This window comes from Dunckerocampus dactyliophorus, chromosome 1, assembly GCF_027744805.1.
Source record: "Dunckerocampus dactyliophorus isolate RoL2022-P2 chromosome 1, RoL_Ddac_1.1, whole genome shotgun sequence".
NCBI classification, from domain to species: Eukaryota; Metazoa; Chordata; class Actinopteri; order Syngnathiformes; family Syngnathidae; genus Dunckerocampus; species Dunckerocampus dactyliophorus.
This window is the reverse complement of record NC_072819.1, coordinates 3,970,001-3,995,956: the sequence shown is the minus strand read 5'-3', so window position 1 is coordinate 3,995,956 and position 25,956 is coordinate 3,970,001. Positions and strand designations below refer to the sequence as shown.

General features: G+C 41.9%; 4 protein-coding genes and 1 non-coding gene across 8 annotated transcripts; 2 read left to right on the top strand and 3 right to left on the bottom strand.

Annotated features, from left to right (window-relative positions):
- Positions 1-2,528: 2,528 nt before the first annotated feature.
- Positions 2,529-7,537, bottom strand: LOC129175516 (gastrula zinc finger protein XlCGF57.1-like). 3 transcript variants are annotated; one of them, XM_054766583.1, is made up of 3 exons: positions 7,082-7,537; positions 5,436-5,568; positions 2,529-4,428 (listed from the first exon to the last, which is right to left on the bottom strand). In XM_054766583.1, exon 3 carries the CDS (start codon positions 4,376-4,378, stop codon positions 2,897-2,899), a length of 1,482 nt encoding a protein of 493 aa, XP_054622558.1. In that variant the 5' UTR covers positions 4,379-4,428; positions 5,436-5,568; positions 7,082-7,537; the 3' UTR covers positions 2,529-2,896. The 3 variants fall into 3 exon arrangements, with proteins under 3 accessions (XP_054622558.1, XP_054622568.1, XP_054622547.1); XM_054766593.1 differs by having other exon boundaries at positions 5,436-5,507; XM_054766572.1 differs by lacking the exon at positions 5,436-5,568.
- A 1,105-nt stretch (positions 7,538-8,642) lies between these two features.
- On the top strand, positions 8,643-11,634 carry LOC129176916 (zinc finger protein 260-like). Its single transcript, XM_054767436.1, has 2 exons — positions 8,643-9,082; positions 10,563-11,634. The coding sequence occupies exons 1-2, from the start codon at positions 8,887-8,889 to the stop codon at positions 11,414-11,416; spliced, it is 1,050 nt and encodes a 349-aa protein (XP_054623411.1). The 5' UTR covers positions 8,643-8,886; the 3' UTR covers positions 11,417-11,634.
- A 1,739-nt stretch (positions 11,635-13,373) lies between these two features.
- Positions 13,374-16,729, top strand: LOC129176659 (gastrula zinc finger protein XlCGF26.1-like). Its single transcript, XM_054766930.1, has 2 exons — positions 13,374-13,765; positions 14,878-16,729. The coding sequence occupies exon 2, from the start codon at positions 14,954-14,956 to the stop codon at positions 16,358-16,360; it is 1,407 nt and encodes a 468-aa protein (XP_054622905.1). The 5' UTR covers positions 13,374-13,765; positions 14,878-14,953; the 3' UTR covers positions 16,361-16,729.
- Positions 16,730-19,394: 2,665 nt separating this feature from the next.
- Positions 19,395-19,535, bottom strand: LOC129194675 (U4 spliceosomal RNA). Its single transcript, XR_008573790.1, has one exon. It is a non-coding gene; the product is annotated as a U4 spliceosomal RNA (small nuclear RNA).
- Positions 19,536-21,822: 2,287 nt separating this feature from the next.
- On the bottom strand, positions 21,823-25,511 carry LOC129176867 (zinc finger protein 771-like). Of its 2 annotated transcripts, XM_054767354.1 has the most exons (3): positions 25,446-25,511; positions 24,675-24,809; positions 21,823-22,929 (listed from the first exon to the last, which is right to left on the bottom strand). In XM_054767354.1, exons 1-3 carry the CDS (start codon positions 25,453-25,455, stop codon positions 21,956-21,958), a joined length of 1,119 nt encoding a protein of 372 aa, XP_054623329.1. In that variant the 5' UTR covers positions 25,456-25,511; the 3' UTR covers positions 21,823-21,955. The 2 variants fall into 2 exon arrangements, with proteins under 2 accessions (XP_054623329.1, XP_054623319.1); XM_054767344.1 differs by lacking the exon at positions 25,446-25,511 and having other exon boundaries at positions 24,675-25,116.
- Positions 25,512-25,956: the final 445 nt, after the last annotated feature.

Here is a 25,956-nt window from a genome sequence, read left to right as displayed (position 1 = left end):
TACAAAGACAAAGGAAAATAAATGAATAAAATAAATGACAGGGGGTAACAATAAAAATAAGGTTAAGCCTTTTCACAAGACGAAGTTACAGATTGGGTATGTAATTTGTGCATAATCAGTTAAACTTAATCAGTTTTAAAGATTTCAGATACAATTTAAAGTCGTTTTTAAAAGCAATTATTTTTGGTGGGGTTTTTTTAATATTTGGATTTATGGACATAGAATTTTGCTAGACATAATATTGTATTACATGGCAGTCCTTGTTTTTTGTTTGAGATCAGTCCAAAACGATACAACTTTCACACATTTTTTTCACAGAAGAACACATGCGCTGTAGTTTCTGTTTCACCACAACAGAATGTACATACGTTGTCCTCTAAATAGTAGTCTCAAAAACTCCTTACATGGGTATATATGCGTGATATAGAAACAGTGCACTGTCATTGCAGAAAAGAAAGGTAAGTCTACATTATCCTGGACCTGCAGAAAGACAATGCGCAAAGAGCAGGAAAGAGGCAAATTAGAAAAAAGAAGGCATGGACAGTGTGGGAGAAGAAATTGCTGACTAGAAGACCTTGCTTTGGACATTATGATTAGTTATTATCAGAAATTCACAAGGAAGATCCAAGAGGCTCTAGAAATTACTTGAGAATTGCCCCTGTCTTGCTCCAAGAGGTGGTGGAAGAGCTAACCCACCCATGTGAATGAGACAAGTTTTGGTACGCACTGCTCGCATTGTTTAGGCATAGGTTGCCGTGCATACGCGGAGCATTCACGACTAGTTAACGGAAATTTCATGCCACAAATTTCCAACATTTCAAAATGTTCTTTTGACTGCACTGGTACACAGTCCTGCACAGTTTACACATATTTCAAAATTGCGTACCACTGCGGGGACAAAATGCGTGCAAGTATAAACAAGACTTTCGTCTCTCCAACGTGTCCTGGATCTTCCCAGAGGCCTCCTTCCGGTCCGATATGCCCTGAAAACCTCCCAAGGAGGCGTCCGGGAGTTATCCTAACCAGATGTCCGAGCCGCCTCATCTCGCTCCTGTCAATGCGGAGGAACAGTGGTTGTACTCTGAGTTTCTCCTGGAGGACAGTGTTTTTCACCCTATCGCTAAGGGAGAGCTCAGCCACCCTGCAAAGGAAACTAATTTCAGCCGCTCGTACCCGCAATCTTGTCCTTTCGGTCACTACCCAAAGCTCATGATCATATGTAACGGTAGGAGCGTAGATCGGCCGGTAAATTGTGAGTGTTGCCTTTCGGCTCAGCAGACGGATGCAGAATCTGCATCACTGCAGATGCCGCACCAATCCACCTGTCGGGTCTCGAAATCCATCCATCCCCTCCTTGTGAACAACATTCTTAGGTACTTGAACTCCCCCAGGCAACCTCTCATCCCTATCCCAAAGATGGCACTCCAAACTTTTCCCAGTCGAAAATGATGGACTCAGACTTGGAGGTGCTGATCCTAACCCCAGCCACTTCACACTCGGCTGCGAGTCCATCCAGTGAGGGCTGAAGATCACAACCTGAATAAGCCAGCAGGACCGCATCATCTGCAAAAAGCAGAGCCAATTCTGCAGCCACCACACCAGAACCCCTGAACACCCTGGCCATGCCTAGAAAGTCTGTCCATAAAAGTAATGAGCAGAATCTGTGACAAAGGGCAGCCCTGCCTGGCCGCGTTTGATTTATTGCCGGCAGTGCGGCCCAAGCTCTGGCACAGGTCATACAGGGAGCGAACCGCCTGAATTAGGTGGTCCGGTACCCCATACTACCGGAGTACTCTCCGTAGGACTCCTCGAGGAACACGGTCGAATGCCTTCTCCAAGTCCACAAAACACATGTGGACTGGTTGGGCAAACTCCCATGCACCCTCAAGGACGCCTCTTGAGAGTATTGAGTTGGTCCACAGTTCCACAACCACGACGAAAACCACACTACTCCTCCTGAATTGAGATTTAACTATCTGGTGGATCCTCCTCTCCAGAATCCCTGAATAGACCTTACCAGGAAGGCTAAGGAGTGTGATCCCATGATAGTAGGTACACACCCTCTGGTTCCCCTTCTTAAAAAGGGGGACCACCATCCCTAATGTCCATGCGATGCTGCAGAGGCATTTCATGACACATTCAGAATCTTGGTTCAAGCACCCAAGATGGACAAGTTCCAGTTTTGTGTGTTTAACTAGCAATGATCTCACCTTTCATGCTGTGTTGAAGAATTTTATGTATCCATTTTTGCGGTGACTAATGTGATTCAACTTCTCTCATTTTTGGAAACATTGGAACAAATGCCAGTTATTTTAATTACCATGAACAGCAATGATTATATTTATGTGTTGTGTTGTTGTGCATTGTAATGCATTTTTTATATACTGATTTGGACCTGTGTGTCTTCAATAAAGTTTATCATTATGTTGTTTTCCTGACCATCTTATGTGTGTATTGTCTGTTGTCTGCATTGGCAACAAAGTAAGGAAGAAAAAAAATGCAGAAAAAAAGTATTTCATACTGCTGCTCAGGTTTTTATTGGCATCTACATGTATGTCTTATTTGTGCAGTACAATGGATTCTTACACATTTACATATGTACATATATATTCATTCTGTTGAGTAAATAGCATTCATTAATTTCATCAAAGTGTAAATACTGCGCATAACTTCCCATCATGGCAGACTTTCTGCTCCATGGGGAACTAAACTTATGACATGCATTTGCGGCTAAGTTTCTATCTAGCATCTTTGCTTATGGGTCTCGGACCAAGGTGGTTTGCATAATGTCATTTAGCAATATTAGTTCTTCTTTTCGTTTTTTTTAAGAGTAATACGACCTTGCTTATTTGTACTACCCTTATTGTGTTCTTTGCAATGCAGCTGAATGCGTTCTTTAAAAAACGTTTTCTAGTTTCTCCCCAGTGTGGCTTCTTATGTGTTCAGTCAAGTCTGTACTATTTGGGAATTGCTGCCCACATACTGAACAAGTAAAGTTATTTTCCATAATGTGAGTCATTGTGTGTCTAATCAAAGTTATCATCCTCAAGAAAGTTTTACCGCATACTGCGCAGGATAACGGTATCTCTCCAGTGTGTGTTCTAGTGTGTCTTTTTAAATCACCATTGAGAAAGAATCTTTTACCGCATACCGTGCAAGGAAAGGGTCTCTCTCCAGTGTGTATTCCTGTGTGTCGATTAAAAGCAGCTTTTTGAGCAAAACTTTTACCACAAACCGAACAAGAAAAAGGTTTCTCTCCAGTGTGTGTTCTTATGTGTGTTTTTAAATTACCTTTATGGTGGAATCTTTTACCACACACCGAACAAGGAAAAGGTTTCTCTCCAGTGTGTATTCTGGTATGTTCTTTCAAAAGTGACTTATAAATGAATCCTTTACCACAAACTGAGCAAAGAAAAGGTTTCTCTCCAGTGTGTATTCTTGCGTGTCTTTTTAAGTCGGCTTTTTGAAAGTATCTTTTACCACACACTGTGCAAGTAAAAGGTTTCTCTCCAGCATGCAATCTTGTGTGTACTTTCAAATTTGACAGCAGAGAGAATCTTCTACCACAAACTGAGCAGGTGAAAGGTTTCTCTCCTGTGTGTTGTCTCACGTGTCTGTTCAGAGTTCCCTTGTGAAGAAAGGTTTTGTCACAATGAGGGCATTTGAAGTGTGTGTTGTCATTGTGTATTCTCATGTGTGTTTCAAGACTACGACGGTGTTTAAAGGTTTTGGCACATTGAGAGCATTCAAAGTGTGTGCTGTCAGTGTGTATTCTCATGTGTCTTTTAACACTACGACGGTGTTTAAAGGTTTTGTCACATTGAGAGCATTCAAAGTGTGTGTTGTCAGTGTGTATTCTCATGTGCCGTTTAAGATTACGACGGTGATTAAAAGTTTTGTCACACTGAGAGCATTTCCAGCATGCATTGTCAGTGTGACATGTCAAATCAGCTTTAGAGTCTTCATCATCAGTGTCAGGAGAGTGTGACGTTGTGTCGTCACTATCTGATAGTGGAGCTAAGAGGTTGTGTGCTTGTGATCCTCCACAGTGGTCTCCATCAGCTTCTGTTGTCATGTGTTGAGTTGAGCTGCTGCTTGGAGGCTCCACCTCTCTTTTCTCCTCACTTTCACCTTCATTATCTTCACTCTTCACAGAGACACCAATCACTGGGAACTCATCCAGTGCTTCAAGATGCTCTCCCTCCTGACTGATGCTGTGATCCTCCTCTTCCTCTTTAATGTGGGGGGGCTGTGGCTCCTCTTCTTCCTCTTTAATGTTGTGGGGCCGTGGCTCCTCTACTTCCTCTTTAATGTTGGGGGTCTGTGGTTCTTTCTCTCCCTCTTTCATGTGGGGAAACTGTGGTGCCTCCTGCTCCATCCTCGAGTGCCCCTCCTGCTGCTCAGGTGGAAGATGTTGTTCACAGACATCTGCAGGACACAACAAGACAAAGACATGCTTTAGAAAAGTCCAGCTTTGCTCAGTCATGTGAGGAATTGTCCTGCACCAGCATATGTTCTGACAATGTCTCTGAGGATCTCATCAGTGTCCCCTACATCAGTCAGGGTACCTCCAGCTGACAGGTGGAGTAGTATAGCATCCCAACTAGGGCTGAGTGATTTTACAACAATATCTCATTTCAACTGAATTTCCATTATGACTCCCAGGGCAGTGAGGCAGACTCATCTGGTGAAAGTCAAATTAGACATCAGATGATGCTCAGTGAAAAGAAATCAACAATGGCTGCAACCACTGTCCAAGCTACTGAAACGTGGCTACCATCATGAAGGATAAAGATAGTATCTTGGAACGTGCAAAGATCTGTCCTATGAAATGGGTACTGATAACTTTTCACTTCCGATATGATAAGAACATTGCAGCCTTGAATATCGTCCAATACCGACAATTGATCTTTTATTTATTTTGTAGTGTAGAGTGTTAGAAAATCTTGAATCATCCATACTTTAAAGGGGACCTATTAAGCTTTTCCTCTTTTCTGACCTATAAATGTTGTTACAATGTTGTATTCTTGTGTTAAACGATGCCAACGTGCCAGACAATGAGGTTTGCGCATTTCGAAGTGAGCCCTGAAAGCAGTTTTGGACAGCTCTGAACGCTGTGTTTTTTTAACACCAAGTTCCATTGGCGTCCTTATATTGGCATGCCGCCGCTCTGCTTCGCTCTGTTCTTGGTGTGAGCACGTCGAGCAATGGCTCCCAAGAAATGTTTGTTCGGGTGTGCCTAAAGAGGCAAGCATCAGGCAGAAGTGGTTGGAGTTGCTAAACACAGGCAAATACAAAGCTGTTGCTAAAGTTTGACACCTTTCCAACGTTACTTGGTCGTGTTGAAGAGTCAGACGAGCAACCTGTAACTAACAATTTATCAGTGTCCTAACTGTTTATTTTGTGTCAGTAATCGGACAAAAGGGGTTTGGCACCTGTCCGGAAGTCCTGGGAAACGCTTGGGAGTGTGACCAATCACAGCGGAGCGGGCTCGACGGGAGGCGTACCTGGAGGACGGCCGAGGTTGGAGCAAATTACACAGACCGTTTGGGCGGGAGGCAGGAAACACTGCAGGAAGAGGTGCAGAGTCTGGAAGATCTAGAAAGCTTTCTGCACGGGTTATCGTGTGTAGCTGCTCTATAGGAGTCCAGAACTCAATACAAAGGCCCGAAAATTTGTATAATAGGTCGTCTTTAATGACTTATATTGTGGTGTGGAATGTTAGAAACGGACTGATCACGTGATATTATGGTATTGTGACATGAGGTGCATGATTAGCATAATAACAGTTGCATTAAAATCTGGATTTTATTTCTTATTTATTGAGAAATAAGTCAGTTATTGTTTTATTTATTTTAAAATACATATGCTCCACTTCCATCAAGTTCTATTATATTGTTTAAAAATGACACAGAAATGTTTTTACCCCCTCTTCTTTTCAATTAAGATATTTCAAAATAACACATTTTAGAGCTGTAATTATAATTATAAAACCATGAAGCCATGATTTTTTTTGTCCAAGGTTATCAAACCAGAATATCAGAATCACATCCCAACCCATGCCTTCAATATTACACATAAAATGGGATGCACCGATCCACATTTTTACACCTCCAATCCAATCCTGATACCTGAATTTCTATATCTGCCAAAACTGTTCCGATATCGGAGCTTTGTTTGCTTTATTATCATTACTGGGGGATTTAATGAGGCTGTAATAAAATCCTTGTTGTGACTACTTTGAGATAAGCATTTAAAACAGGCAGGTTATGGTTTACATTAAAAGGCTATAAATGTTATGAGAAACCAGCGAATGCTAGTGTTATTTTGAAAATGCCTTACTAAAGATTTGCATTTTACTTTGAAATTCAGTTAACATTAAGTGAACACTGTGTGCTTTATTCCAACTTAATTGTATGCAAGCATAGTGGCAAGCAAAACTCTCTCTCCTGCTCTGTACATTTCTACAACTTTAAGACTAATTTTACAATTCCGAATAAACTTTGTGTGGTTCTTAAAGTAAATACGGTATTTTTACTCAACTTTTTGTCTCTCCCACGCCACCGGTTAGATTATATGCAAATTAGCCCGTGACGCAATCTAGCGACTTTTACGACAGCCAATAGTCACTTTTCTTACTGACGGTTCGGAAAATAATGGCCGCAAAACTCACCAGCGTGACGTCACAACCAAGATGGCGGTGGTGTGATTAAAAACAACTTAATTTTACGCGTATTTTATAGATGGCATCAGTATGACAAAAACGTTTTATTAAGTGAATACTTTAATTTTTTCAAATATTTTTGGAGTCATGAGCACTCTACATCCTCGTGTGGAGTAAATCAGGGTGAGGGATACTGCAGATTTTGGTATCGATCCGATATAATGTGAACAATTTAACAATGTTTAAATACAGCAATATCAACAATGTGACAAAACAACAACATGAACATATTTGTGAATATAAACACACAATCCCTCGGGTATCGACATGACCTTTCACGGAGAACAACTTTTTAAGAGTACTGTTTATGAACAAATATAAAGCTTATAAACACGTGAGAGTAAGAATGAAACTAACCTGTTCTGTGTAACACAACTTGATGCTTCTTGAAAACGGCGTCCAGTAGTTGACGTTGTCGCTCGTTCTCCTCTTTAGTTCGAGAAAGTTCCTCCTCGTACTCTGCTATGGTTCTTTCCAACACTACGAATATTTCTTCGACTGCCGCAGTTAGCCGCTGATTCACCAACGCTCTCAGCATTTGTACTTTACACATTTTGACGCAAACACTTTACACTTGGTGTCTGCGTGTAGCGATGTGTTGCTAACTTCCGGGTCTCTTTGTTACCAGCTAGTTAGCTAAGCTAGTCCGCGAATCTTCAAAAGTCACTGAAGACGAGTTTACCCTGACACGAATAAAACTGCCGCTCACTGACACTTAATCTCTCCGTCGTTCACATTAATTATGACATATACATTTACCCTTTGTGTCTTTCTTCGAAGACTTCCCAGAACATAGTGTCCCAAACGTGGCGGCCGGTGTGCACAACTGCGCATGCGCTGTGCAAGGTCATCAATTAAGTCACTTGCACTGTCGCGATCTCGCGTCGACGAAGTTCATAGGTGCTCCAGCTGCTTGAAAAAGGCAATGGCCAACACACGTACCATGTGTTCTTCTTACATGTTCAAGTCGTATAATTTTGGTATGTTTTTTTATATTTGGACACTGGAAGTTACCATTTAAATGCAAAGACCGCGGACTGGCCTGTAGGTGGTGCTGTACCTTGCGTCGGAAAAACAGATAGCTTAACCACGGCTCAACAACAGAAGAGTGTCTTTGCGGGAAATTTCTGTATAGGTCAGGCCTCGTTTTGCCGTGTCTAAAATCGTTTCTGAGTTGGGCATTTTAGCATCTAAAGCCACAGGCATACGTGTGTGATGTAACCAAGAGAGTTTCCTGGCGTGCTTTTATTTTGAAGACAGGACTTTACCGGATACAGAAAGTGTTGCGTCGAAATGGCCCTGGAGATAGTGGTTGTTGCAGTGAGTTGTGAATAAAGAAAACTTACTTTTGGAACACGCCTTGCAGTCTGCTTCAATTGAAATCAGGCGGGGTTGTAATCATTCGCGCCACTTTGAAAATGAAAACTTCAGGTGTCAGAATATGAAACAGCATCCGTTTTTGGCCTTTTCTTTTTTGTTGACTAGTGATTTCATTTTTTAAATATATTAAATATACAATAATAATCGCACCGCTTTTGAGAAGCATTGATTGCTTTTTGACACCGAAGACGGAGAATGCTTTGAATTTCTGTTTTATTTTCTCTATTTCAATCGATTTCGTTTTTCAATTCCCATTCATGAAAAGAAATTTAAACGGACAAAAGTTACACGGACCCGTAATGATACTTTATTTTGTGTGCATCTTTCAAACAAAAAAGACAGGATTTAATGTAAACACAGTATGATGTCCATAGATCTAAGTATTTCACAACTCCCTCAAACGTAATAAAGTGAATTTAAATTGTATTATATTCTATACTCATATCGTAACTACTTTATTGTGAAATGTCTTTTCATCTGGAAAATGTTGTATCTGATGACGTGCCGTAGCGCATGCGCACACCGGCCGCCACCTCAGTATATTCCTGGTAGCTTTGCGAGGAAAACACACAAGACAATTATTACAAAATATAAAGAGATTGAGTGGCAGCGAGAGACTTTTTTTTTAATATTTGTGTCAGAATAAACGCATCTCAGTAAACTTTGAAGCTTCTGAGTTCAGCTTAGCTTAGCTAACTAGCGGCTAACAAAGAGACCCGGAAGTTGTCAACACAGCTAAGTAGAGCCGGAGTGTGAGTGTAAAGTGTTGTGATTGTGTGAAAATGTGTAAAGTACAAATGCTGAGAGCGTTGGTGAACCAGCGACTAACTGCGGCTGTGGAAGAAATATTTGTAGTGCTGGAAAGAACGATAGCAGAGTATGAGGAAGAACTTTCTCGAACAAAAAATGAGAACCAGCGACAACGTCAACTACTGGACGCTGTTTGCAAGAAGCGTCAAGTTGTGTTACACAGAGCAGGTTAGTTTTATTCTTATTCTCACATGTTCGTAAGGTTTCTGGGCTGGACGTCAACACAGTTTGTCCCAAAGCGGGAGCAATTTTTTTAATAGTGTGCGATACAGTCTTCCCTTGCGATTCGATTATCACTACCTCACTATATCGCAGTTTTACAGAAATTAATAAATGATCGCTGTTTCGTGGTAGACTATGATTTATTATTAGTCAGCACATGTAAATACATGTGATAGGTAGTATTCTGTTCACTATGCTACAGTAATGACACAAAACATTGAGACATTAGCTGACATTGTATTACCTTAACACTACCTAAAGTCATGAAGTCACCCATGGCTCGTACGACGTGATGGAGTGAAAAAAAGTTATCCCATTCCGTGTGGGAGTGGTAATTTTTTTGGTTTCTTAAGTTTGGAAGAAATAAATTAGAGGCTGAGTCCCTGTAGCATAAGAGTTGTGCAATGTGTTGTAAACAATGAATAGTAGGAGTGTAAAGGTGACTATAGGCATGTTATTTCATGTCTACAGGGCTCTAATAATGTTAAAACCGTATTTAGAAAGTCATAAGCAGGTTTTCTATACTCCTAACTACTAAAGTTTATTAACATTGAATTCTATATTGTGGAAATTCATTTATTGCATTCAGGTCTGGAACCAGTTAACCGATATAAACGTGGGGCGACAGTACTGTATATATCTCTACGCCCTCACAGTGTTTCAGGGGTAGTCAGTTGTATTAGTCTGCCCGCAAGAAAAAACAGGCCCATACACTACGGAATCCAGGCTCCTGGGTTCCTTCATACCCTGATAAAAACAAAGAGGTAAAGGGAATACATGGTGGTTACATTATAAAACAATCACTTCCAGAACATGAAGGATAATTAGAGGATCAGCTCCAGCTATGCAGTACAACAAAGCTGCTTTACTTCTTAGCAGCATATGTTGCCATGGTAACTTATGCAGTGGCACTAATCTGCTTTGTCACAAGTTAAAGTCAGTGATAAGAGGTCAGAGTTGATTAAAAACCCCACCCACTGACCAACTAGATGACGCCATCGTATATTTCGTCTGTGCCACAAAACTCAGTGTTTGTGTGCGAATGGGTTAAACTGAGCCTTTTGGTTTGTCTCATAATAAATGTGCAATGTTATCTCATGTTTGTCAACCTTGTTTAACAACAACATAAAAGTAGTTGGCCTGTTTTGACATCTTTTCACCTTTTTGAGAGCGTCAACTCAGCCAAACAAATACAGTACATGCAGTCATGTAAAAGCGTTAGGACACCCCATGAGGTGTTTTTTTTCATGTCTGTATACTACACTACTCCACGTGTTAGTTGGGGGTACCCTGGTTGATGTGAGGGACACTGATGAGATCCTCTGAAACATTGTCAGAACATCCGGTGATGCAGGACAATGCCTCACGTTGACGGACCAAAGCTAGACTTTTCTCAGGTATGTCTTTGTTGTCTTGTGTCCTGCAGATGCCATTGAAGAACGACCTCCCACTAAGCAGCGGGAGTGGAACCCCAGCATGGAACAGGAGGATCCACTGCCCCTGCACATTAAAGTGGAGCAGCCACAGCTCCCCCACATTAAAGAGGAAGACAGGGATCACGCCATCAGTCAGGACGGAGAGCATCTTGAAGGAGTGGAGGAGTTCCCAGTGATTGTTGTCACTGTGGACAGTAAAAACGATGAAGACAAAGGTCAAGGTGAGGAGAAGGGAGAGGCTGAGCCTCCACACAGTAGCTCAACTCAACACATGACAACAGAAGCTGATGGAGACCACTGTGGAGGATCACAAGCACACAACCTCTTAGCTCCACTATCAGATAGTGACGACACAACGTCACACTCTGCTGACACTGATGATGAAGACTCCAAAGCTCCAATGACATGTCACACTGACAACACACACTGGAAATGCTCTCAATGTGACAAAACTTTTGTTACAAAGGGAAATCTGAAAGTACACATGAGACGTCACACTGGAGAGAAACCTTTCACCTGCTTGGTTTGTGGGAAAAGATTCTCTCAGCGGTCACATTTGAAAACCCACACAAGAATACACACTGGAGAGAAACCTTTTTCCTGCTCAGTTTGTGGTAAAAGTTTCTCTCAGAAGATATCTTTGAAGGGACACACAAGAACGCACACGGGAGAGAAACCTTTTTGCTGCGCAATTTGTGGTAAAAGTTTCTCTCAGAAAATAACTTTGATGGGACACACAAGAACACACATTAGAGGAAACAACTTTTCTTGTTCGATGTGTGGTCAGCGATTTACAAATTTTGCAAACTTGACTGAACACATGAGAATCCACACTGGGGAATAACTTGAAAACCTTTTTTAAAGGACGCATCCAGCTGGATTGCAAAGTAAATCAGTGAACCACAAATAAGCAAGACTCTAATACCGTTAAAAAAACAAAAGTTATGTAAAAGACACCTTGCTAACTGATGAACTGTTTGCGATGTTTGTTTCATCTATCACATGTATGAACACACTTTTCTTCTTCGAGACTTGACCTTTGTACTTTTGACCCTTAATAAAAGAAACACACACAAGGGGTTCGGGTTTGATTCGTGGCCAGGTTTGTGTCCTGGAAAGAAATCGGGTGTAAAAATGTATAATTAATCATTGGGCTGGGAGATAAATCAGTATTTACTTTAAGCATGATATCAAAACCAATCATATAATTGATATCGATATAGATTCGCACTGTATCTATCTCATCCCTGGAAGAGGGGCGGAACAGAAGCCCGCTCCAGTCCAAGCGACAGCGTCTGCGGTGGAAGAATTAGTCAGCAAAGAATAAGCGGTAGCTCAGCAATGTGGAGGTACTTCGAATTCTGAGCATAAAAAATTGTTTTCACCACCTTAAAACGTGGCACAAACTCCAATACGCGGAAGGTGTGAAGCTGAGCACTGTCCGCCGCGCTGCTGTTGCGTCCCCCATGAAAGGAAAAGCAAAGCGGTGTGCTGTTACAAAGAGGTGTCCTATCACATTGCTAAGATATTGTCCCCTTTGCAGTGGAAAAAAACGGCTTTAAAAACCTGCTGAAAACGAATTATTTGGCACTACAAGCTCTACCACAAATGTACAGGAAAATTAGGCAGTTGCTAAGCCTGATGCAGTTGACGGGTTTGTGTTTCTGGCACAAAATACGGACATGCTTGTGTCTTCTAAAAATGTTTGTAAAAATATGTAAAAAAAATACCAGGATATATTGGGCTATGAGATTTGGTCCATATCGCCCAGCCCTAATTAATCAGTGATATTGATGTAATACAGTGTCAGTTTTTGGAATTGCATGATTTTCTGGATAAATTTGTCGTGAAATGTGATCAGGGCCTGGCCAGCTTATAATCACTGATGGGAAGATGAATTCCCCAAGTATATCAGAGTTCTTCAGGGTCATGTGAGAATGTGCCTAAATCGGCTAAAACACGAAAACCCCGAAAAAACGGGAGCAAGTCCAAAACAGAATGGCTTCAGAAAAACAGAATCAACCTTATTGGAGTAGCTAAGTCAGAGCCCAGACCTCAACCCAACAGAGAATCTACATATGCATGAGACGTGCAAAGTATATCCATCCAACCATTTTCTATGCTGCTTATCCTAATTAGGGTCGTGGGGGTATGCTGGAGCCGATCCCCAGCAAACTTTGGGTGAGAGGCGGGGTACATCCTGGACTGGTCGGCAGTCAATCGCAGGGCACATATAGACAAACAACCATTCACACTCACATTCATACCTATGGACAATTTAGAGTCGCCAATTAACCTAACATGCGTGTTTTGGGAATGTGGGAGGAAACCGGAGTACCCGGAGAAAACCCTCGGACGCACGTTGAGAACATGCAAACTCCAAACAAAGATGTGCAAAGAATATGACAGAGCTAAAGCAGTTCTGCCAAGAAGAATGGGCTGAAATTCCTCAACGTGCAGGTCTGATCCACAGCAATAGGAAGTGCCTTGTTGAGAGAAAAGAACAAATGCATTCATAAGACCATGAAATTCCAACTGTCATTGACAAAGTTTGTCAATAAAGTTTTGATTTCGCTGTCTTTGCTATCGATTTTTTTCTATGGCTATAAATATGTTTTGCGTCACTGTAATAAAGTGCTGTGTTTTTTTCTGCCCTGAATTCACAAAACATAACCGGTTGTTCGACAAAAACATTCAAATGGGTTGTAGTGTCAGTATTCGAACCTTTGAAGCGTGTGTGTATGACGGAAGTCATCCAGGAAGTGACGTCTCTGGTGCGTTATAGCGCATGCGCACAATGACCACCACCCAATTTCCGGGTAGCCTTCGGATGAAACACAATGGATAATTGTGAAAAATATTTAATGTGAACGACAAAGAGATTAAGTGACAACGAGAGGCGGTTTTTCATGTCTGGATAAACACGTCCTAGTGAACTTTGAAGCTTCTCAGGCTAGATTAGCTTGCTAGCTGCTAACAAAGAGACCCGGAAGTTAACACATAGCTAAGCAGAGATCATGTATGCGTGTAAAGTGTTGTGAATGCTGAGAGCGTTGGTGAATCGGCCACTAACTGCGGCTGTTGAATAAATATTTGTAGTGTTGGAAAGAACGATAGCAGAGTAAGAGGAGGAACTTTCTCGTACAAAAGCGGAGAACGAGCGACAACGTCAACTACTGGACGCTGTTTTCAGGTTAGTTTCATTTTTACTCTCACGTGTTTATAAGCTTTCTATTTGTTCATAAACACTACTCATAAAATGCTTTTCTCCCCGCGCCGATATCAAGGGGTCAGTGTCGGGTCGATACTACAAGCGTTACCAAAACTCGCCCATTCCTTATTTACTCCCCCTAGTTTGGTCAACCTCTACGTGGAGGACTGTCTCTGGGGCTATCCGCACGAAAACGTTTTCAGGTCAAAATGGCAAGGCATTTTGTCGTGTATCGTTTTACCTCTCATCCATACGGAAACGGCATTTTTTAAACGGCTTCCAGAAGGGGAACATTTGGAAACGGCGGCTTGTCATTTTCGTGTAGACAGACACCGCAATAACATCACCACCTCGTCACCGTCACATGACCAGAAGTGAGCGTTGACACAAGCCCACTTAATATTTGAATATTTCGACAGACATGACTCACCCCAGTCGACATTCTCCTGATATTTAGTTGTCTTATGTGTATAATGACCCGCAGATGGTATTCCACTTTGTTGTAAGTCTAGATGTGCCTTGGAAAGCGGAAGACAACAGGCTTATGCGTATGCCTTCTTTCGTCGTCTATAGTTTGGTGTGTCAGTTAGCAGCCGACCGCAGGGGGTTTGCAGGCCAGTCACACACACTCAATGGACTTGCATTTTACTCGCCACCCGTCGCTTCGACACTCTTCCACCAGCTCGGCATACTTTGCCCTCTTTCTCTCATTGGCCTCCTCGATACGGTCCTCCCATTCACACCTGTGGACAATTTAAAATGTCCAATTAACCTCACATGCATATTTTTGCGATGTGGGAGGAAACTGGAGTACCCAGAGAAAACCCACACACGCACAGGGAGAACATGCACACTCGACATAGAGATGCCCAAAGAGCAGGGGTCGGCAACCTTTGCCCCCTCTTCCCATTAAAGAAAAATAGCCTGCATCCGCTAAACAGCTTATAAACTTTTAAAAGTTTTAATCTTTCTTAACTGTTGCTGTTCCAAGAGCAAAATACAGCAAACAGATGTGCAGTGTGCATGTGTAACGGATGCCAACTAGTGTTGGTTAAACCTCACTACGCGACGCCTTAAGAAATGTTTCTTTTTAGCTTGCAGGGTAAGCGGGCATAACTCAGTGAAGACGTCAGTTAAGAACATCTTCCGCAACAGCAGTGGAACTCCAGGATGAAGCAGGAGGAGCTACAGCCCCCCCACATTAAAAAGGAAGCAGAGGAGCCACAGCCCCCGCACATTAAACAGCAAGAGGAGGAGCCACAGCCCTCTAACATTAAAGAGGAAACGGAAGAGCCACAGCACCCTGACATTAAAGAGGAAGAGGAGTATCACAGCATCAGTCATCTTGAAGGACTTGAGTTCCCAGTAATTGGTGACTCTGTGAAGAGTGAGGATGATGAAGGTCAAAGTGAAGGGAAGAGAGAGGTGGAGCCTCCAAGCAGCAGCTCAACTCAACACATGACAACAGAAACTGATGGAGACCACTGTGGAGGATCACAAGCACACAACCTCTTAGCTCCACTATCAGATAGTGACGACACAACGTCACACTCTCCTGACACTGATGATGAAGACTCTAAAGCTGATATGACATGTCACACTGACAACACACGCTGGAAATGCTCTCAATGTGACAAAACTTTTGCTCACAAGAGAAATCTGAAAATACACATGAGACATCACACGGGGGAAAAACCTTTCGCCTGCTCAGTTTGTGGAAAAAGATTCTCTCAGCAGTCAAATTTAAAAGTACACACAAGAATACACACTGGAGAGAAACCTTTTCCCTGCACGGTGTGTGGTAAAACATTCTCTCAAAAAGATGATTTAAAAAAACACACACGAATACACACTGGAGAGAAACCTTTTTCCTGCCTAGTTTGTGGTAAATGTTTCTCTCAGAAAATAACTTTGATAGTACACGCAAGGACACACACTAGAGAAAAAAACTTTTCTTGTTCTGTGTGTGGTCAGCGATTCACAAATAGTGCAAACTTAACTGAACACATAAGAATCCACACCGGAGAAAAACCCTTTTCCTGCTTAATTTGTTTTAAAGGATTCATTGGGAAGTCAAGTTTGAATAAACATACAAGAATACACACTAGGGAGAATCCTTTTCCTTGCACAGTGTGTAGTAAAATATTCTATCACAAAGGGGATTTAAATAGACACACCAAAAGACACACTGAAGAGAAACCTTTCCCTTGCACAGTGTGTGGTAAAAGATTCTTTCAAAAATGCGATCTAAAAAGACACAAAAGAATACACACGGAAGAGAAACCCTTTCCTTGCGCGGTGTGTGGTAGAAGATTCTATCAAAATGGTGACTTAAAAAGACACACAAGAATACACACTGGAGAAAAACCTTTTTCTTGCGTTGTTTGTGGTAAAAGTTTCTCTCAGAAGATAACTTTGACAGTTCATACAAGAACGCATACCAGAGAAAAAAACCTTTCTTGTTCAATATGTGGACAGCGATTCACAAATAGTACAAACTTGACTGAACACATAAGAAGCCACACTGGGGAGAATCTTGAAAACGTTTCTTCAAGGATGCATCCAGCTAGACAATAAGGAAAAAACTATGAATAAGAAAGACAGTATTACTCTGTAAAAACTAAAATTGCGTAACAGAAGGATTCCTAATGTTGCTAACTGACATTATTATGAAATGTTTACAATGTGTGTTTCATCAATCACATAGGAACACACTTTTGTTCTTTGCCACTTGAGAATTGTACATTTGACCCTTAATAAAATAAACACACACAAGGGGCTCGCAAGGGTTGCGTCAGGAAGTGTATGTGGTGTAAACATCTCAAATCAATCAGCAACAAACAGCCTAAAACAGGCCTAATGATGTCAGTAGTTCCACTCAGTGATGCTGTTAATGTTTTTTTGTCTTCACGTGTCCTATGATGGTCTGTTTTTGTCAATAAAGTTTTTATTTCTTCTACTTTGCTGTCATTCTTCCTAACGCTACAAATATTCCTTGAGTGACTAATAAAATGTGATGTTTTGTCTCTCTTGGATGCGTGGTTAGCATGTTGGCCACACAGTCAGGAGATCGGGAAGACGTCGGTGCGAATCTCCGCTTTGACATCTCTGTGTGGAGTTTGCACGTTCTTCCCGTGCGTGCGTGGGTTTTCTCTGGGTACTCCGGTGTCCCCCACATTCCAAAAACATGCATGTTATGTTATTTGGCGACTCTAAATCTTGAGTTAATGTGAGAGTGAATGGTCGTTTGTCTATACCTGCGATTGCCGACCAGTCCAGGGTGTACCCCGCCTGTTGCCCGATGTCTGCTGGGATAGGCATACCTGAAAAAGGAGAAGCTCTATCGAAAATGGATGGATGAAATGAACAGATCATCAGCAAGCAGTTTTGCTGAAAGATGGAAAGGGTTTATCAATCGCTGAATCACCACACTTAACGAGAACGTTTTTTTTTCTTTAGTGTGTATTCTTTTGTGTACTATCAATGTTATGTTCTGATTGAAACTTTTCCCACAAACTAGGCAGGAAAAAGGTTTATCTCCCGTGTGTATTCTTGTGTGCCTAATTAAATTACCTAGTTGGAATTGAAATGTTTACCACACACTATGCAAGGAAACATTTCTCCCCAGTGTGTATCCTTCTGTGCGTTTGTAACAGCCAATCGCAGGGCACATATAGACAAACAACCCTTCACACTCACATTCACACCTATGGTAATTCACCTAACATGCATGTTTTTGGAATGTGGGAGAAAACCCACACACATGCAAACTCCACACAGAAATGCCCAACGGAGATTCAAACCCAGGTCTTCCCATCTCCAGACTGTGACTGTGTGGCCAACATGCTAACCACTAGACCACAGTGCGGCCTCTGTTCATTTCATGTTTTAAAAAATAATATGTTGCGATAAATACATAAATCTGATTTGATTTGTGGTCCAGAATGTGTTTTGTTTTATTCACAATTAAAATACCTTGTGACCGTTTGTGCTGTACATGTCTTATATGTGACTTCCAACTTATTTTATTTTATTTATGTATTCATTTCTTCATTTATGTTTTCCCAACTTCCTCTGGGGGACTTCAACGCTCACGTTGGCAGCAACAGTGAGATCTGGAGAGGCGTGATTGGGACCAGGACACCCTGGGCCGCAGTTCGATAATCGACTTTGTGGTCGTGTCGTCGGACTTGCGGCCACATGTTTTCCAACTATCGTGGGCTCACACTTTTCAACCTTCCTGGTAAGGTTTATTCAGGGGTTCTGGAGAGGAGGATCCGCAGGATAGTTGAATCTCAGATTCAGGAGGAGCAGTGTGGTTTTCGTCCTGGTTGTGGAACTGTGGACCAGCTGTACACTCTAAGCGGGGTCCTTGAAGGTGGATGGGAGTTTGCCCAACCAGTCTACATGGGTTTTGTGGACTTGGAGAAGGCATTCGTTCCTTGAGGAATTCTGTGGGGAGTACTCCGGGAATATGGGGTATCGGGCCATCTAATTCAGGCGGTTCATTCCCTGTATGATTGGTGTCAGAGTTTGGTTTGCATTGCCGGCAATAAGTCGAACCCGTTTCCAGTGAGGGTTGGACTCCGCCAGGGCTGCCCTTTGTCACCGATTCTATTCATTACTTTTATGGTCAGAATTTCCAGGCGTAGCCAGGGCGCTGAGGGGTTCCGGTTTGGTGGCTGCAGGATTGGGTCTCTGCTTTTTGCAGATGATGTGGTCCTGCTGCCTTCGTCGAGCCGTGACGTTCAACTCTCGCTGGATCGGTTTGCAGGTGAGTGTGAAGCGGCTGGAATGAGAATCAGGACCTCCAAGTCCAAAAGGAGGAAAAGGGTGGAGTGCCATGTCCAGGTTGGGAATAAGATCCTGCCCCAAGTGGAAGAGTTTAAGTACCTCGGGGTCTTGTTCACGAGTGAGGGAAAGATGGAACGCGAGATTGACAGGCAGATTGGTGCGGCGTCTGTAGTGATGCGGACTCTTCATTTGGTCCGTTGTGGTGAAGAAGGAGCTGTTCAGGATGCCCCCCGGACGCCTCCCAGGGAAGGTGCTCAGGGCACATCCAACCGGTAGGAGGCCTCGGGAAAGACCCCTCTCAACTGGCCTCGGGATCCGCCGGGAGGAGCTGGACGAAGTAGCTGGGGAGAGGGAAGTCTGGGCTTCCCTGGTTAGGCTGCTGCCCCCGCGACCCAACCTCGGATAAGCGGAAGATGATGGATGGAATGACTAAAACGTTTTTGGTTTTCGGCGACAAAATCTGGACTAAAACTATCACATATAGAAATGACTAAAATGTGACTGAAAGCATTTTTGTCCAAAAGACTAAGACTAAAAATAAAACGCCTGCCGAAAACAACACTGTATCAGGTGTCGTTTAAAATGGATCAACAGAACCCAGAACAGAACAGGTTAATATTTACAAAAAATAGCCCAGTGCCATGAATGCAGCATTTTAATTCTTGCTTTGTCTACAATGTGGTAAAATAGATTCTTTTAAAATGACAATGCATTAAAAACTTAAATCATTTACTTTTTATTTCTGAAAGATTTAGGGTGACTTGTACATGATGGTGATACACTGACACCTCTCACTTGTCTCCAACAAGGGAATTGGTCTCCGTAGAGACTGTGAAAAATTGCCATAGCCAACTATATTTCAAGTCGTCAAGGCAGGGTATTGGGTCAAGTTTTCAACTAGCAATAATCGCGCCTCGGATAAACCTCATGGGCTACAATACTGCCACTGCGCAAAGCTGACAAGTGAACGTTCACGGTGATTGAGTCATTACCCAGCCTACGTTTTACAGTTACGGTTTCTACTTGGACACAGATCATTCATTCATTAAAAGCGTGTGCTAGCACAGACCAATCGTTCTTGGGGACTCGATGGGGACTCGAGTTGAAGTCGCACACAGAGAGACATCTACGTTCCGTTGCCACCACCTACTGGCCAATGTTAAACGTAGGAAAATACAGTTACGCTGTCGGTTTAGAGGCAGGGTGCAGGTTAATTGTTGGCCACATGACGTTAATGTTGCAGGTTTACCAGGTTACGGTTTCACTGGATTTGAGTGGGAATGTTGTTATGTATAGTAGACTTAAAAGATGTCATTGTATGTTTGCTTCATATTCATTGGCGGAGCTGCGGGGCAGCCGTGGCCCCTCTTGGTCACCCCAGTGGCCACCCCCACGGCTGGGGCACAATTTTGACTAATTGTATGTTCATAAATCAAAATATTTGAAACCCCCATCAAACATAATTGCTTCAACGACTTCAAATTGTATTTGAAATCTTTAAAACTGATCAAGACCAAACATGCACAAATTATATACCCAATTTGTAACTCTATCTTGTGAAAAGGCTTCAACTGATTTTTATTGTACTCCTTGTCATTTGTTTTTTTCTTGTTTTCCTTTATCTCTTTAATATGGCTGCTCTTATCTTCATAGTGTCTCCATACTTGATTGCGCTGCATTATATTGCTATTTTGTTTGTAAGTAAAGTCCTGTTTAAAAAAAAAACCCGACACAATGCACGGAGCGCATGCGCAGATGCACCACACACGTAAACATCATGTCCGGTCACGTACCCAATCCACTTTATTTATAGAGCACATTTTATAAAGTGTCCAAAGTGCTGCACACACTGGTAAAACAATAAAGCATAATTAGTAAAAGTACAAATCAATACAGTAAAAACTAATAGATCAAATAAAAACAAATACAGTTCAATCATTAAAACATTTATATTTAAAACAACAATAAAAGCAATAAAAAATGGGTAATAATAGGAATAAAAGCGCGGATAAGTAAAAGCAATCAAAACTAAAAAGAAAACAATAAAAGACACAAAGGACCACACAACTCACGCCGAGTTGAAAGCCAGTAAATAAAAGTGTGTTTTCAGACAAGACTTAAAGTACGGTATTCACCCGTGGGGGCCGTTTTTACATGAGGGGGGAGAGTGTTCCACAGCTTAGGGTCGACTTCAGAAAAGGCATGTACACATGAATAAATACAAATACAATAAACCATATAAAACAAAACATAAAATACAGTGATATTTGAATCTAAACAACCAAAAGCAGAGTGTAAAGATGGATTAATCTAGACGATTCAGCTATTTTTTCTAAACAGAGTTCTTGTAATTTCTTCTTTTTTAAGTATCTATTCTATCCTATGGATATGGACACGTCCACGTTGAGACTCGTCGACTGAAGCCCATTTTTACGTGCTATGAAAACAAGGTCCCGCATCGGTGTGGTTCCCTGTTTGCCCATTGAAGAAGCCGTATTGAGGCTGCAGAGCCGGAGTTAAAATCAAAGCAACGCGGCCAGCAAGGAAGTGGAGATTCAAGCCTACTGTTAGATGTAGTTACATACAGGTCTCTTGTCACACATGCGAGATAGCGTGACCAGAGCAGACTGTATCTGTATCACTTGCTTTTGGCCTTTTCATTTTTCTCTTATCACAACCTTTGGCACACCCTGTCCACACAAGAACGTTCCTGGGAGCTGTCGGGAATGGTGAAAACTGTATAATACACACGATAGAAGAAAGAACGCATGAGCATAAGTCCATCGATTTCCAATGTGCAAGGCTCATCATAGACTTACGGCGAAGTGAAATTAGTTCTACGAGTCATTTTGGAGAAAAAGACAACAAAATATCAGGAGAATATCGATCCAAAGCATCGCAGCACTACGTCCCATAAGAATGTTTTTTAGTGATATCTTCATAAATCAACTAAAAAAAAAGACACTTTTGTCTTGTTTGGTGTCTTAATGTCAGAGAGAGTGGCAACTTCTTGTCTCCAGCATAGCGACAGCATTACTGAAGGCTCCTCCATGCAACATACTCCACAGATGCAGTTTGGCCAAGTGCCATCTAGGGGCACTGAAGTGTAACAACGTAACACTGCATATCAGTTTTTAAAAATGGACAACGGTTTATGTTGTGTGAATTCAAGAGACAAAACACCACACTTTATTGCAGTCACTCAAAAAACATTTATAACGTAAAAAAAAAGTTGATAGGAAAGTAAGAGCAAAAAATAAAAAAAGCATTTAATTCTCAATATATCAATATCTGCAATATTCCACGTTTAACAGTAGATTCAGTTTTTATTATCCGCGATTCCTTTCGTGATTCTGTGAACGCGGAAATTATAGAGCCCTAAGTGTGTATCCTTATGTGTTTTTGAAAATGACTTTTACAACTGAATCTTTTACCACAAAGCGAGCAGGCAAAAGGTTTCTCCCCAGTGTGTACTATTGTGTGTCTTTTTAAATGAGACTGACTATAGAATCTTTTATCACAAAGTGAGCAGGAAAAAGGTTTCTCCCCAGTGTGTATTCTTGTGTGTGCTATTAAATTACCTTTAGTAGAGAAACTTTTTCCACAAAGCGAGCAGGGAAAAGGTTTCTCTCCAGTGTGTACTCTTGTGTGTGTTTGTAAAACACTTTTACAAGGGAATCTTTTTCCACAAATCGAGCAACCAAAAGGTTTCTCTCCAGTGTGTACTCGTGTATGTACTTTCAAATCTGACTGCTTAGAGAATTTTCGACCACAAACTGAGCAGGCGAAAGGTTTCTCTCCTGTGTGAAGTCTCTGGTGTATTTCCAGATTTTCCTTGCCAACAAACATTTTGTCACATTGAGAGCATTTCCAGCGTGTGTTGTCAGTGTGACATGTCATATCAGCTTCAGAGTCTTCATCATCAGTGTCAGTAGAGTGTGACGTTGTGTCGTCACTATCTGACAGTGGAGCTAAGAGGTTGTGTGCTTGTGATCCTCCACAGTGGTCTCCATCAGCTTCTGTTGTCATGTGTTGAGTTGACCTGCTGCTTGGAGGCTCCACCTCTCTCTTCTCCTCACTTTCACCTTTGTCTTCATCATCTTCACTCCTCACAGGGACACCAATCACTGGGAACTCCTCCAGTCCTTCAAGACGCCCTCCCTCCTGTCTGATGCTGTGATCCTCCTCTTCCTCTTTAAAGTGGCGGTGCTGTGGCTCCTCCTCTTCCTCTTTAATGTAGGGGGGATGTGATTTCCCCTCTTCCTCTTTAATGCATGGGGCCTGTTGCTCCTCCGTCTTCACCCTGGAGGTCCCCTCCTGCTGCTCTGGGTGGAGATGTTCTTCACTGACGTCTGTAGGACACAGGAAGAGAAAGACATGCTTTAGAAAAGTCCAGCTTTGCTCCATCACGTGAGACATTGACCAACACCAGCATATGTTCTGACAATGACTGAGGATCTCACCGCTGTTGAAAAATTGCTAGAATTTGCATTTTGCACATTTGGATCTTAATGAGGTTTTAAGTAGAGCTACAATATGCAAAACCAAGAAGGGGGGGTGAGACAAAAAGCACTTTTGAAAAAGTAATTTATTGTAAAACAACAATTAGGCTGTTTATCAGCTGATCAAAAGTTTAAGACCATCGCTCAAAAAAGAACTCTCCAAACCAGAAAAAAATGATCTCAGTAGGACTCAGTAATGAGTAGCTCCACTGTTCTTGTTCATCACTTCAAAAATTGGTTTGGGCATGCTTGATGCGAGTGTTTCCAGGAGGCTAGTGGAAACATTGCTCCAAGTGGTGAGCATGGCTTCACCAAGGGCATCAACTGTCTGGAACTGATGGCCATTTTTATAAACTTCCCTTGCTCCCCAAATGTCGACGTTTGACGACCCTGTACCACCTTAAGCTCCAGTGTTCCACTGAATGAAAAAGCACCCCAGACCATGATGGACTCCCCTCCACTGTGCCGGGTAGAAAACATCTCAGGTGGGATGTGCTTGTCATGCCAGTAACGTTGGAAGCCATCTGGACCGTCAAGGTTACATTTTTTCTCACCAGAGAATAAAACTTGTTTCCACCTTTCAATGTCCCATGTTTGATGCTCCCTGGCAAAGTCTAAATGGGCACTTTTGTGGCGTTGGAGGAGACGAGGTCTTTGATTTCCTTTTTTGTTTTTTAAACCCTTTTCCTGCAGATGGCATCTGATGGTCATTGTGCTGCAGTCAGCACCAGTAAGGGCCTTCATGTGGGTGGAAGACCGTCCTATGTCTTGATGGAGAGCCAATTGGATCCTCCGGCTCAGCGCAGGTGCGATTTTTTTGGGTCTACCACTTGACTTTTTTGTTCCATAATGGTCAGGATCTTTAAAAAAAAAAAAGTAGAATGACTGATTTACTGCACCCAATCTCAGCAGCAATGGCACGCTGCGAGAGGCCTTGCTTATGCTGCTCCACAATCCCACCACGTTGAAAAAGAGAAAGCTTCTTAGCTTTACCATCAGGAGGGCATGACAGTGTGAATGCCTGACAGAAAATGAACATTTTGAGCAGATTTTAGCTTATAGCCTGTGGTCTTAAACTTTTCATCAGCTGATAAACAACCTATTTCACTTTAATTGTTGTTTTCAATAAATTACTTTTTCAAAATGTTTTTGTCTCACTCCCCATTCTTGTTTTGCATATTGTAGCTCTATATAAAACCTCATCCAACCTCATCCAAAGATACAAATGTGAACAATGCTAATTCTAGCTATTTTTCAACTGGTCTTCAGATTTTGATCAGGAGTGTATTTCACTCTGTTCAAAATGTCCGCCGCCTCGCAGTTAACATACTGTGTTGAACTCAAGCTGATTCAATTTGAACAACGTAACAAAACAACAACAAAAACACATGGATTTGTGAATATAAACACAGAAGAGAACTGAACAACATCCATCTCATCACGCTAGTATCAATGCGACACTGACACGACCCCTTGATCGATATTATGTGGAGTACATAAAGAAAATTGACCTTCACGAAGAAAAACTTTTTATGAGTAGTGTTAATTAACAAAGAGAAAGCTTATAAACACATGAGAGTAAGACTGAAACTTACCTGCTCTGTGTAACACAATGTGGGGTTTCTTGAAAACAGCGTCCAGTAGTTGACGTTGTCGCTGGTTCTCCTCTTTTGTTCGAGAAAGTTCCTCCTCGTACTCTGCTATCGTTCTTTCCAGCACTACAAATATTTCTTCGACAGCCGAAGTTAGTCGCCGATTCACCAACGCTCTCAGCATTTGTACTTTACACATTTTAATACAATCGCAACGCTTTACACTCACACAAGAGCTCTGCCCGCTGATGTGTTGCTAACTCCCTGGTGTCTTTGCTAGCAGCTAGCAAGCAAAACTAAGCTAAGAGAGACTGAGAAGCTTCAAAGTTCATTGAGAGGACTTTATCCTGACACCAATAAAACTGTCTCTCAGTGTCGCGTGATGTCTCTGCTGTTCACATTGTCCAAAGGCTACATTCAAAAAGTGTGGCGCTGTGCTCATGCGCTTTATAGCGTCATCGACGACGTCTCTTCCTGTTTCGGTGCATTTCTCGATTTACCTATCCAGCGTACTCATTATCAATACATAAAGACGCAAATAAGGCCATTAATCAGGTAAATTTCAATTTGATCTGGAAAAGGAAAACACTACATTAAAAAAGGCACAATGGTTCAAGAATATAATGGCGGCGGCCTTCAAATGTATTAATGGCACAATCAAAATAAACACAAATTTTGGTTTTATATTCCTAATGAAATCTTTAGGAATTGAGGCGGCATTGAATTTCTCCTCAAATGCGACTATGACCTAAAAAAGCTCCTCTTCAAACTCACCGTGTTTCATCAGCAGGTTTTGTTAGATTAGAAAATGATTTACAAACACAATTTCAGTCCCCACACGACACCAATATGGAACTGCAGATATGTTTTACGTAACCGCGAATCTTTATTTCTACAAAAGTGGCTAGAAAAAAGCATGTGGTCTGTAATTCACTTGATGGATCATGCAGGAAATGTGGTACTATTTGAGACTTTTAGTTTCAAATGTAACATAAATGATAAAAGGCAATACAGAATGGTGGTTGATGCAATACCTCAAGTTGTTGTATGGGTGGCATATCAATTAGGGGAGACTGGGGACGGTTGCAACAAGCCTTATTTGTCTAATCAGTAACATGCTAGGGTGATGACACTCACACTGCACATGCTCAGTTAGACCCTCTACTCGCCAAGAAGAAAGCGGCCATATTGCGCATCTGGTCCAGCTTCTATCAAGAAAAAGTTGTTCTGCAGGTATGAAAGTAGCTTTTTTCACGAGCTGTATTTTTGTCATACTATCCAATAT

Coding starts and splice junctions, on each gene's coding strand:
- LOC129175516 (XM_054766572.1), bottom strand. CDS start 7,277: ATGTGTAAAGTACAAATGCTGAGAGCGTTGGTGAATCAGCGGCTAACT. Junction 4,429..7,081: donor AGTTGTGTTACACAGAACAG/GTTAGTTTCATT, acceptor TGTGTCCTGCAG/ATGTCTGTGAACAACATCTT.
- LOC129176916 (XM_054767436.1), top strand. CDS start 8,887: ATGTGTAAAGTACAAATGCTGAGAGCGTTGGTGAACCAGCGACTAACT. Junction 9,083..10,562: donor AGTTGTGTTACACAGAGCAG/GTTAGTTTTATT, acceptor TGTGTCCTGCAG/ATGCCATTGAAGAACGACCT.
- LOC129176659 (XM_054766930.1), top strand. CDS start 14,954: ATGAAGCAGGAGGAGCTACAGCCCCCCCACATTAAAAAGGAAGCAGAG.
- LOC129176867 (XM_054767344.1), bottom strand. CDS start 24,870: ATGTGTAAAGTACAAATGCTGAGAGCGTTGGTGAATCGGCGACTAACT. Junction 22,930..24,674: donor CATTGTGTTACACAGAGCAG/GTAAGTTTCAGT, acceptor TGTGTCCTACAG/ACGTCAGTGAAGAACATCTC.